Consider the following 12,613-nt stretch of genomic DNA (forward strand, 5'->3'; position numbering starts at 1 on the left):
GCTCCAGGAGCAAAGGGCAAACTGCCAGCATGAAGCTGTCAGTCCAGAGCCCTGAACTGACCTAGCCTGCCTGTCAGGTGCTTAGATTTATTAAGGGAACACACACACACACACACACACACACACACTCCTTTAATGGGTCCTTGCATGGAATATAAATGTTACATAAAATCTGTAAGCTTTAGAGGTGTTTATATACATTTCCATAATAGATTACTGCTACTCTTGAAGTGCTTGAACAATCACTTTTTATTACGGGTAGCACTGTTACATCAAAATTTCACACTTTGTTTTGTAGTCTCAAATCTTTATGAAATAAACATTTAATATGCAAAACACCATGACAAGCAAGTGGAGTATAAAATTACAATGAAAAGCCAGTTTATAGGCCCACAAATGGTAAGTGCTTTGTTTTCATGATAATTACATGAAAATAAGGATTCCACAGGTAAATAGAAAAAAAAAAACAACATTTTAAATATCTCCAAATATTTATCTCTCTGGAACAGTACTACCAAAGTTCTAACACTTTTCAGTCACCTATTCATAATGTTTTACATTCAGCAAGGCATCTGGCCTCTGAATTAGTGTCATATGGGTTTATTTCCATTGGATCTGGAAAGGCAACAAACCACTATCACATAGATACTGCTCGCACTTCTGATTATATTAATAGTTTTGTGTGCTTCCAGTCAGAGCCTGAATGATATTTAGCAGGTATGTGAGCATGTATGAGAGAGAGAGAGAGAGAATGTGTCTGTGTGTGTGTGGTGAGAGAGAGAGAGAGAGAGAGAGAGAGAGAGAGAGAGAGAGAGAAATTTTTCAGCACTGATCCTCAGGCAATCCATGTGTGTTTGCAGTAACCTACTTGTGCTATGTGTTGTTTGTGTCTGTGTGTGTGCCAACATTAATCCTTAAACTATGAGGTGTGTGTGTGTGTGGCTGCCCAAACTGGTCTCAGACCATGCGGTGTGTGTCCATGGGGCAGCCTGGTAAGCGGAAGCTGTCAGGCACAGGACTGTCCAGTTTGCAGATGATCTTATAGATGGACTTTTTCCAGCAGGGGTCAGCGTCACGTCCACTCTGGATTGCAGAGAAAAACTCCCTAAGAGCCAACTCAGACACTTCTACAAACCTGTCTGGCACCTGGACAAAAAATAGGCATATTAACACATATGCCCACACACACAATCAATTTTATTCATGTTTTTAAAACTAAAAAGCCAAATGTATGGCTGGTGTACAATTATTCTAATATGCTAGCCCTGAGAAACTTCACAGGTTTAACAATTTTCTTACATTGCAGTTATTCATTCATTCATTTATGAGGGTCCAGAGCCTACCTGGAATCATTGGGCACAAGGCGGGAATACACCCTGGAGGGGGCGCCAGTCCTTCACAGGGCAACACAGACACACACACACATTCACTCACAAACTCACACCTATGGTCAATTTTGAGTCACCAATCAACCTACCAACGTGTGTTTTTGGACTGTGGGAGGAAACCGGAGCACCCGGAGGAAACCCACGCGGACACGGGGAGAACACGCGATCAATTCGGATATAAATATTTATACATAGAGATTTTAGTAAATTATTAAAATATAAAATACATACAATAAACGTGCGATATCAAATCCATCCGTATTTAACTCGCCACAGCATATTTAGAACACAACATGTTTAGAGACGGCTTTGTTAAGTCCAAATTGGCCACATCTGTTAGTCTCACACTCAGGTCAGGGGGACGTCCTGCCACGGATTGCTGAGGTATTACCCGAAATCAAACTCACAGTCTCCTGGCTATAGGACCAACACAAAGACAGCTTTGTCTAAGTCACTGGCATTGGTAGTCTTTAAAGAGATACTATCACTCATTCAAGCAACTACCCTATCCTGTGTGGGGTTTTCTCAAGCCTTATTGGATGTTAAATGAAAAGACTAAGTTCTGTTTTATTGGCAAAGGATTAAAAAGCAGGGGCGCCAATAATCATGGCACGTGTGATTTTGCAAATATTGTTTCTTGATGAGGGAATTCTTTAAATCAATTTAAATAATTTAAAAAAATCCTCCCTCTCTTTTTCTAATGCAGGTATTTACCAGAACTAATTTACCAGACCCAGGCTGATTAGAATATAAAACTAAAAACAAATATTTATTATTCATTCATTATCTGTAGCCGCTTATCCAATTCAGGGTCGCGGTGGGTCCAGAGCCTACCTGGAATCATTGGGCGCAAGGTGGGAATACACCCTGGAGGAGGTGCCAGTCCTTCACAGAGCAACACAGACACACACACACATTCACTCACACACTCACACCTACGGACACTTTTGAGTTGCCAATTCATCTGCCAACGTGTGTTTTTGGACTGTGGGAGGAAACTGGAGCACCCGGAGGAAACCCACGCAGACACGGGGAGAACACACCAACTCCTCACAGACAGTCACCCTGGAGCTGTGTGACTGCGACACTACCTGCTGCACCACTGTGCCACCCAAATATTTATTAATAATAATAAAAGTTTGGTCTATGATTTTGCACAGTGATGTACTTAAAAATGAATTATGTTATTATTGTATATAAAATAGCAGAATATATTAATATGATAGTAATTCCGAGCTTTAGAACAATTGACCATTTACACCTTTGGAGTGGCACGATCTCACACACACAAACTAACCTGGTAGTCATTGCTCTTGTTGTAATGCATGTTTAGGATGCGGAACAGCTCTGAGTTTCGTCCGAGGCGCAGTGCCCTCTCTCTGGCTGCAGGAAGAACCTCACGAGCTGCCTGACGAGCAAACCTCTCCATCTGAATGTAGAAGAACTCTCTGAAGTTACTGAACCACTTGATGAGCTGAGAGGTGACACAGCGGTTGAACTGCGGGGAGGACACACATGGCAAAGTTAAATAATGACTCATGCAAAATGCATGACCTATGGATACTCGCTTAGACTCCACTGGAAACATTTAGTATATAGCATTTTGCTATATATAGCATTTTCAGCTTACGTCAATACTGCCCTTAAAAAGAACAGTTCAACAGGAAGTGAAAAAGGTAATAATCAGCTTATTTATTTCACTGAGTAAAGTTGCAGCAATTATCCATGGCCCTGTTTGCCTTTTGGCATTAAACTGTGTCCTGTATCTAGATGTAGTCTATTAATGCATTACAAAAGATTAATGTATTTATAATTTAATGGATTAATGTAATTAATCCTAATCTTAAGGCAGCCATGCACTGTGATTGGATCTACAGTTATGTGTAAATATTTCATAATTGGACCTGAATTTTTAATTGTATAACTGAATTTTGATTAGATCTCTGTATGTAGAAATGTATTGTGATCAGATCACATATGTGTATACAAATGCATTCAGATTTGTCTTTATACACACAATACAGTGGTTCCACAAACACGGCCTGCCATCATGTAGTTCCACCTTCACCTTTCAATAATACAGTGTTCCTGGCCTCACATTGTTGCTAAGATGATGGCAAGCGATCGAGTGTATAGAATGAGGTTTCCATATCCAAATATTGTGCAGGACAAAGATCCAATAAATTTCTGGTAGAAGCTGCCCTGGAAACATGTAAATGCTAAATGGATTATGATCTGATCACCGTAATAAGCTCATGTCGATAATATGTTTATAGACCTTTCATTTTGACAACTTTACTTGAAAATGTATTTCATTTTTCACAGTAGTGTAACTTTGTTTTGAACACACTCCTATAGTGATTACAAAAAAGCACCTTGACATCAGGGAAGTAAGTCTTGAGGGTGTTGGAGCTGGGGTAGCGTGTGTAGAAGAACATCAGCTTGGCTTTCTTTAGATGGCATGGAGAGAGACCCTCCTGAGAGTTTAGAGAGTTAAGGGGATTTGACTACAGTACAGCTGATTAAACCATTAGAAGAGGGACTGATACAGAAATATATGTGAAAATATACAGTTTTTCATGCTGCAAAAACTGATATTTTGGCAAGTATTTGCAGACTGTACATATGTTTATATCTATTTAATAAAGTTAAGTTTGCTGACAAATAATTTTGTAAATTTCAAGCATTATATTGAAAAACAAACTAAATTATCATCACTGTCTTAAACCAATCACAATTAAGATAAGTCCAAGATAATAAGATAAGTCAAAATATACTAATTTGAATAGTAATGCACAATAAATATAAAATATAAAATGTAATAAAATATTTCATGCATTCTTGTGCCTTAAACCACCACTAAACAAACACCAGAAAACCTTTTTGATCAATAGGAATATTTGGCATCTATTAATACATGCTGTGCAGGCTCCATACAAAGAAAAAAAACATTACCAAATTAAACAAACCTCATAATCATAAATAAAGCAGATAACATCAGAATTATAATATGAATGATATATAAATATATGAAAGGATATTGCTCCAGTACCGAGATAGAGAGCCACATCTCCTCCGTCTATCCCTCCGACACCTCCTGCTCTCATCCCTTCCTCCCTTCCTCTGTCAGCAAGAGCGGGGTTTAACTGGGCCAGCAGTGGTGGCAGGGGTGGAAATGAGGGGTTGTGTGAGCGAAATTCCATGAAGGGTTCACTGGAGAGGCCATCCTTGTGGAGGGGAATGCTGGAGAGAGAGCGAGTGAAGAGGTGCTGCATGGTGTAGTGCAGGAGAGGTAGGGGGAGCGGAGCAGGGTTCGGAGGACAGGAGGGCAGGAAAGGCTCTTTGTTTCTGGGAGGTAACAGTGCAGGGAGAGGTGGCTGGGGTAGGAAAGGTAGGCCGGGGTTTTGTGGAGGGATCATGGAGTGCTTGTGTTTGCCTTGACCTAGAGGATTCCTCTTATCCTGAAGCTTTTTTGCCACCAGTGGCAGTGCCTCTGATTGCTCTGCATGTGCCCCTCCAGGGAGAAGGGCACTGGGTCCATATTCGAGCCTTGGCTTCTTTCCTGGGTTTGGACCTAATACCCTACCGACAGGAGTCTCTTGGGTGAAAACTGTAGCTGGGGTGGATGAGTGGTCACTTTCAGAATATAGGCGGACCACCCTGTCGATGACCCGAGCCACAACATTGGCCAGTTCCTGCTTGAGGGCTTGAGCAAACTTCTCTTTTTCATTGCCAGTTGTGTTCTCCCATTCACCTTGCACCAAACTACAGCCCAGCCACACACCTTCTCCGTCCAGCTCAACATCCAGGTCCATGTCCTCTTCAGGAAACTCTTCAGAATTCCCATCCTGGCCAGTTTCATGCTTTTCCTGCTTTTTTATAGAAGCAAACACAGCAGGGGAGAGACCGCTATCTGGACAATCATCCGCTTCTCCTTCAGAGAACATCTCAGGTACCTCGTCTATTATTCCATCCTCATCTACTGCTCCTCCTCCACCATCTCTCTCGTCCTCCAGCTGTTGTTCCCCATATGCTCTCCACACTTTGCGCTGAAGCTCCAGCAGTCTTCCCCTGGTCTCCTCCAGCTGGAGCTTCAGCTCATGCCGCTGCCTCCGCCTTCCTTCCCTGCTCTCCTTCTTTCTTGCTTCTTCCTCTCCACTCTTATCCTCAAGTAGGCCATGGCTTGTGATTCTTCGTCTTCCCCGGGGCCCTTCACTATCCGTCTCGCCATCTCTCCTCAGAATATTGTCCACTCTGTGCCTCTTCACTCTTGCAACATCCTGGCTCCAATCACATGACTCGGGAACTGAGACCCTTCTCCTTTCACCAAGTCTGGGTAATGATACTTGGCTCATCCCCTCTGTAGCTCTCCCACCCGACACATCCACATTGTCCTCTCTGCCGTCTGGCAACTCAGGGAACCCACACTGTCTCTGCCTATATCCACCCCACCTCTGAGAGGCACTGTTGGGGTGTAGTAGTGGAGAAATGATGGGGTAAGTGGCTGGACTACTAGCTGGGTAACTGGAGCCAGTGGAAGTGGACTCCAGTGGACTTCGAGTGTACAGGTCAAAGGAGAGGTGGGACTGCTGCTGCTGGAAAAGATCTGATGTGGAATCCATCTCTTCCTGGGGTTCTGGATCAAAAGACAACAATTGGTCTGAAATCCTGTCAGCATTTTAAAATCACACACTATCCCCTTTGTTATCTTTGTCGGCATCATCATCTCTCTGCGTCTCTTCTCTCTGCATGTGTGCGTTATCAGCTCATGGACAGCTGTAGCCACTGTTTATTCAGACTGTTGACTCAATATCCCTCATCCTTCTCTCTCTCTCCCTCTCTCTCTCTCTCTCTCTCTCCCCCTCTCCCTCTCTCTCCCACACATGCACAAACACAGAGAAGGTGAGAAAGAGTAAATATTTTTAGTGAGATTACTATAGTGCACAAACTCTAAGCATGGAGTTTCACAAAGCTGCATCACCTCAACTTTTGCCTCTGGTTTGGCTGACGATAGAAGGATAGATACATAAGGAGATGATGGAAGGTTAGAGATGTAAAACTGAAAGGCACTTTCAGAAATAGCCTCAAACATTTTTAATCAGATTACCAGACATTATGCTATGATTTTATTTATAATTTTCTCAAAATGTCACAGATGGCAGCATGTGATTATTAGTTGAATGTAAAGCTGTTTATCTGGCGTGGAGGGATAAGTCCATCCTGCGCGTAGATTATTGTGGATTTGCAGTAATTATCACCAGAGAGTGTAGTTTACAGTCATGTACTGGATTAAGTTTCTTCACTGTGATATGGTAGTGTTGTGTTAACGTTAGTGTATTAATGCTGTATTGCAGTGTTGTGTAGCATTGAGCGTTAGAGCTGTTGTGTAGTGTTTGTGCTGTTTTAGTCCTGTTGTTTTGTGCTGATATGTTAATGTTGTAATAAATGATGGTTCTTCAAAATTGTGCTATATAGGTCCCTGAACACTCAAAGAACATTTTGCTCGATTAAATGGTTATTTGCATCATGAAGGGTTCATTCAAATTGAAGGAGGTAAAACGTGCTATGTACATTCTATATAGAACAATCTACAACACATTCCCCATCAATCTGAAGAACCCCTTCATGATGCAAAGGACCATTTAATCCAGCAAAATGTTCTTCAATGGTTCAGGGTTCTATAGCATTTTCATAACAAAGGAACTTTTGAAGAACCATCATTTTCAAGTGTGTAGTCTAGTATTAGTGCTGTAGTCTAATGTTGAGCAGACTGCTGTTGTTATGTACTTTTAGCATTGTACTAATGTTCAAATGTTAGTGTTGCAGTCTCGTTTTAGAGTTGCATTAGTGTTGTAGACTAGCGTTAGTGCTGAAGTGTTGTAGTTCAGTGTTACTGCTGTAGTCTAGTGTAAGTGCTGTAGTGTACATATTGCAGTGTTTTGTTGGAACTGTATTGTTTTACTGCTAAGTGTTAATTCTGTAATTTAGTGTTAGTGTTGCATTATTTAGGATTTGTGCTGTATTAGTACTGCAGTAGTGTCAATGTATTAGTGCTGTAGTGTCAATGCTGTAATGTAGAGTAAGTTCTGTTGTAGTTTTATTGTTGTATTAATGCCATGTATCTGTGTAGTATAATGTAGCATTAGTGTTGTTTTAGCCTTGCCGTGTAGTGCTGGGATTGTAGTGTTAGCGCTGTATTAGTGCTGTTGTGTAGAGTAATACTGCTGCTGTTTAGTGTTGCATTAGTGCCACAGCCTAGTGCCGTAATCTAGTGGCGCTGTGTGTGTCGCATATTCAGAGATGAGCGAACCGAGCCGAGCGCTTTCTGAAGGACGCACTAAACGCTGCTGTTCACCAAGAGCTGAAAGTAAGAGAGAAACAGCCCTTACCCTGCTGCAGTCCGCGGAGCCCGAGTCCCGCTCTCTCCGCTCCTCTCCTCTCTCTATTTCTGTGTCCACACCGTTCCGATCCTTCTGTCCGGCGCGCCGAGGAGCGCGCGCACGCGCGCGCACACATATACACACACACACGCTCACACACACACCTCTTTGTATTTCTACTTTGTGGTGTGGGGTATTCTCCTTTACTCAACATATAAATGACGATACATAATAAATGTAATACATGCTACGATAATATATGTTATAGATCTATTATTCTATTATTATGTTTTTAATAATCAAGCTAAAAATAAACTTTTTTTTTGCAGAATAAAATGTAATTTTACGTTTAATTTTGTTTTATATAATAAAGATACCATAGTTATTTTGAAAGCCTTTTTAAAACAATTTTCCAAATCATATAACTGATTAGTTATTAAGTCAATGTTGTAATGTCATATTAACCTTTTAATGTGGGAGGCAGCGTTGGCCTTACAGAGCTGAAAGTCGCTAGTTCATGCTGTCTTCCCCTAAATATCGTGTGTGTGCATTCACCACTATGGATGGGTCAAATTCAGAGATTCGGTTTCCTAAAGGGACTGTCTGCGACCCTGAAATGGATTAAGCGGCAAAGAAGATAATGATGATGAAGATGATGATCCCCCCCCCAAAGGGATTAATAAAGTAACACTTATTATTATTATTACTATTACAAACCCATTTCTATAAAACTTGGAACGCAAGTACAAATGCGATTAAAACATAAATCTGAGATTTGTTATTTTTTTCAATGTTTTCCCTGACCAACCTAATTTTATAAGCTGTATAAGGATTTTCTCCTGCAACACTCCAAATCATTTGTGACAATTTCCCTAATTGCTGCATTACATTTCCTTTTAATAATACGTTCTAATTGTTTGGGAACTGAGGATATTAATTGTTTGTTGTAGTAGTGCAAGAAGAATGTTTGCTTATTTTTCTGACATAATGGGAGACATTGGAGGCAGATCAGTCAAGTAGTCAGGTAGTACACAAAGACATTGTTGTATCATGTGCCAAAAGAGGCCTGGCATTGTCTTGCTGAAATAACCATGGACTTCCTTATGATAGAACTCCTTAATGATAGGATATATCTCTATGATTCCTCCTCACCAGTGATACCTTCACACATATTCAGTGACACGTTCTGTGGGTACTGATGCACCACTATATCAGGAAAGATATACGATTTGCACTTTTTGTTAATAGAAGTCTGGATGGTCCTTGTTAATTTGGCACAGAGAACTCATTATTTTAATATGAAGAATGAAGTAAGTTTTTATAAACGCAGCAGGTACAGTAACGATCAGTGTATATTAATAGTTCAGATAACAGGATCAGTCAGTCTGTGCAGTAAGGGGACTTACTGTACAGTCTAACTGCAGTAGGAAAGAAAGGTCTCACAGAGCCCTATTTGCCTTCAGCTGCACATGCTTCGCTTATTTCCTGCTGTTGTATGCAGGGGATGTGATATATTGGGCATAACGGATGTAGCCCTGTCATAAACTCCAGTGTCCAGCCTGACTCCTACAGCAGAGCTGGCCTGCCAGTTTTTGTAATGGTCTGTTCTCTAATCTGTTGGTCCCCATAAAGATTTAAATACAGGGTCAAACTCATGGTCTCTCTCTCTCTCTCTCTTGTGTGTGTGGTGGGTAAATATCCAGTAAGGGATCTCCACCAATCATAAACTGTTTGATCCTGCGGTTAATGCAGTTAATCCAGGCTGTTTCACTGCCTACTGGAGAGCAGTATCATTATCCTACTACCAAAATGCAGCTTGATGATGACAAGGACACTAATATAGTTTTAATGCGGCTGACAGATTTTAAGTCACATTTTGGACAGTTATTCCAAATGTTGTTTTTAAAAACACCATTATTGTGACATTCACTTTGAAGATACCTTAAGATACACTTCACTGGGACCTTGTGCTTTGACAAGCAAAGCCTCTTCCTCTGACAGAATTGTCCATCTCGTTCTCTCTGTCTCTCCTGCCCCTTACTCATATTCACTGTCAGATCACTCCTGTTCCCCCACTTCAGAGTAGTTCTCCACCAGCCAGCCAGCCCACAATGACCAGCGGCCACTGTTGTTATGGAAACAAGAAATGTAACACAAAGCCTTTTTAATAAAGAGAGCTGGCAACCAGAGATCTGAGTAAACAAAAACATTTGAATAGACATAAAAAAATAATAGTAGAGCAAAGGTCAGATAGAAATAGAAAATGACACAGCACAGTGGTGCCCGTGCAGACCATAGGCAAGAAAAGACAACACCAAATCAAATGAGCATATGCATCATTTGCTACACTATAAATATTCATGTAGCAGAATGTGACAGTCTTAAATCTAATATTTGCTAGATTCCTCATCTTTACAATGGGATCAATTTGTGCCATGAGCATTGTCTGGGCTCTTAAAAGACCGGCCCTTTTTCTGGATGTGCCATTGAATTGTGACAACTGCACACAGAAATCTGAATCCTTTGAACTGGTGCCAAATGACTGACAGCATCCCTGTTAAAATTTATGAGTCATTTGAACAAAGAGCAGTGAAAATACATGCGGCTGGGTTATGGCCATTTGTGCACAGCATTATAAAAATGCCACCTAACTCTCAGTTCTTTTGAAACAGTGGGAGACATAATCAAAATGCTTAATTTGAATGAGTCATGATCAAACATATTGCAATATGACTCCAAATGTGGCTGGAATAAAAATTTGGCATCCAGGAGTGGGGAGAGGGGGAGAGTGAGAAAGAGAGAGAGAGACAGAGGGAGAGATAAAGAGGGAGATTGGAGAGGGTCGATGGACAGCCAAAGTGTTTGCCTATTGATTCCCTTTGAGAGAAAGTGTGTGTGTGTGTGTGTGTGTACTCACCCACAAAGCCTTGGGCAAGGTGACAGAGGGAGGGGGGAGTGAGAGAGTCAGAGTGTGTGTGTGTGTGTGCGTGTGTTTAGAGGGGGGGTTGGAGGGGCAAAAAAAGTAGTTGTATGAAGGAAGAGGGACAGCAAAAGAGCATGTGCACAGTTCTATCATCCATCTACAGGAATTAAATTCACAAAGAAAGTATAACATTGAGCGAGAGCTAGAAAGCAAGAGAGAGAGAGAGAGAGAGAGAGAGAGAGAGAGAGAGAGAAAGACAGCCGGTAAATGAGAGACATTTAGCGAGACAGACAGATGGAGTGGAGAAGAACAAAGATAACAAAATAAAAACTGAAAGAGGAAAGAGAAAGAAAGCAGATTAAAAGCAATAATGAAAGAGAGAATAGGGTGATAGAAAATGAAAAAAAAATAATGAGAATGATAAATGGACCAGAGAAGGACAGGTGCAAAAGTGCAACACTATCAGACCTGTCCACTAAAAAGCCTGTGTGTAATTCCTGGATGTAACCCTGAAACACAAAACAACATTAATGAACATTAATGAATCTACAATTTTGTGAAGGAAAAAAAAGCAAAAGCCAGGGACAGTGAGGGAGATGCATACTGAGAGACAAGAAAGGAGAGAATTAGAGACAGAATGAGAGACTGACAGAGAGACACAGTTTAATGCAGTTTTATCCACTTTCCAGAGCAAACTGATTCTTTGATCTTTGACCAGAATGACTTCTGTAACACTGTGAAGAACATTACTTACTGTAATGCACCACAGCAGTCTCTCTCTCTCCCTCTATTTCCTCACACACACACACACACATATATATGGCTGCCAACTCACTGACTCTCACTTTTTCTCTCTATCCCTCGCTCTCTCTCTCTCACACACACACAGTCATACAAATACACACTCTCCCTCACTCTGCCGCTCACTCTCTCTCCAGCACTCAGGATGCAATTATCCTCTTTGGCTGGAGTGTTTTGATGGCATAATTGCCATGGACACTGAGGAGAGAGAGATCGGAGGGAGAGCGAGAGAGAACGAGGGATGAGAGAGAGATGGAGAGGGGGAGAGAAGCATATCGAGTGCTGACACTCTCAGCATGCTAATGCCAAAACACACTCCACCTCCCCATTTTCTCTCTTTGTCTCTTCATCCATCTCTCTAAACACACAGGTGCAATAACCTCTCTGTTCCATTCCACATCTCTCCACTCACACAATATCAGCAAGCACAGAGGAAAAAGAGAGAGTGAGGAACAGTGAGAGAGAGAGAGAGAGAGAGAGAGAGAGAGAGAGAGAGAGAGAGAGAGAGAGAGAATAACAGAATAACGGGTGAAAAAAAACCATAAAAATGTGGGGTGGGGGTGGATTTTTTTTCCATCCATGGACAATGAAGAGCTGATCCCGATCATCCTCTAATCATGCTTCTGTTTTTCAGGTCTGCCAACATCTTTTTCCCCTCTATTCATCCTCCATTTTTGCCTTTGCCCAGATAAACAAGTAAAGTTGTCTACCGCTACTCAGAAGCTGTGAGTAACAGTTACAAACTTCCTTCATTCCTCAAGACATTTCAGAATCTCTGAGTTTCATAATTACACTCTAGAGTTATATACAAAATCATTTCGTTGACATGAAACTGATTTCTTTACAGTTGATGTAAACGTTTAATTATCGTTAACGTAAATATTAGCTATTTAATTTACCTCTATATTTTCTTGTTTTTGGTATATCTGAAGAATATAAGTATTCACTGGGGGCGATCTTATCTTATATGTACTTCTTAGACATAAATAACTTGAAAAATATTTTTCAGGCCAAGACTGTATTGATCAAATATCATAAAAAATACTGTAGTCACCAGAAAATGTATTTAGAATTTCCTGAAACAGAGTAATTTTTATCCATCCATCTATCCATAATCTGTA

At 41.0% G+C, this 12,613-nt stretch overlaps 1 protein-coding gene across 2 annotated transcripts; it reads right to left on the reverse strand.

Moving 5' to 3' along the window:
* Nucleotides 1-251: 251 nt before the first annotated feature.
* On the reverse strand, nucleotides 252-9,830 carry prox3 (prospero homeobox 3). 2 transcript variants are annotated; one of them, XM_066681810.1, is made up of 5 exons: nucleotides 9,710-9,830; nucleotides 4,430-6,024; nucleotides 3,764-3,871; nucleotides 2,686-2,886; nucleotides 252-1,146 (listed from the first exon to the last, which is right to left on the reverse strand). In XM_066681810.1, exons 2-5 carry the CDS (start codon nucleotides 6,008-6,010, stop codon nucleotides 958-960), a joined length of 2,079 nt encoding a protein of 692 aa, XP_066537907.1. In that variant the 5' UTR covers nucleotides 6,011-6,024; nucleotides 9,710-9,830; the 3' UTR covers nucleotides 252-957. The 2 variants fall into 2 exon arrangements, with proteins under 2 accessions (XP_066537907.1, XP_066537906.1); XM_066681809.1 differs by lacking the exon at nucleotides 9,710-9,830 and adding an exon at nucleotides 7,778-7,866.
* Between the last annotated feature and the right edge of the window lie 2,783 nt (nucleotides 9,831-12,613).

This window comes from Hoplias malabaricus, chromosome 9 (assembly GCF_029633855.1).
Source record: "Hoplias malabaricus isolate fHopMal1 chromosome 9, fHopMal1.hap1, whole genome shotgun sequence".
Lineage (NCBI taxonomy): Eukaryota > Metazoa > Chordata > Actinopteri > Characiformes > Erythrinidae > Hoplias > Hoplias malabaricus.

Coding starts and splice junctions, on each gene's coding strand:
- prox3 (XM_066681810.1), bottom strand. CDS start 6,010: ATGGATTCCACATCAGATCTTTTCCAGCAGCAGCAGTCCCACCTCTCC. Junction 3,872..4,429: donor TCTATCTCGGTACTGGAGCA/ATATCCTTTCAT, acceptor AACTCTCTAAAC/TCTCAGGAGGGTCTCTCTCC. Junction 1,147..2,685: donor ACAAGAGCAATGACTACCAG/GTTAGTTTGTGT, acceptor TTTTTTGTCCAG/GTGCCAGACAGGTTTGTAGA.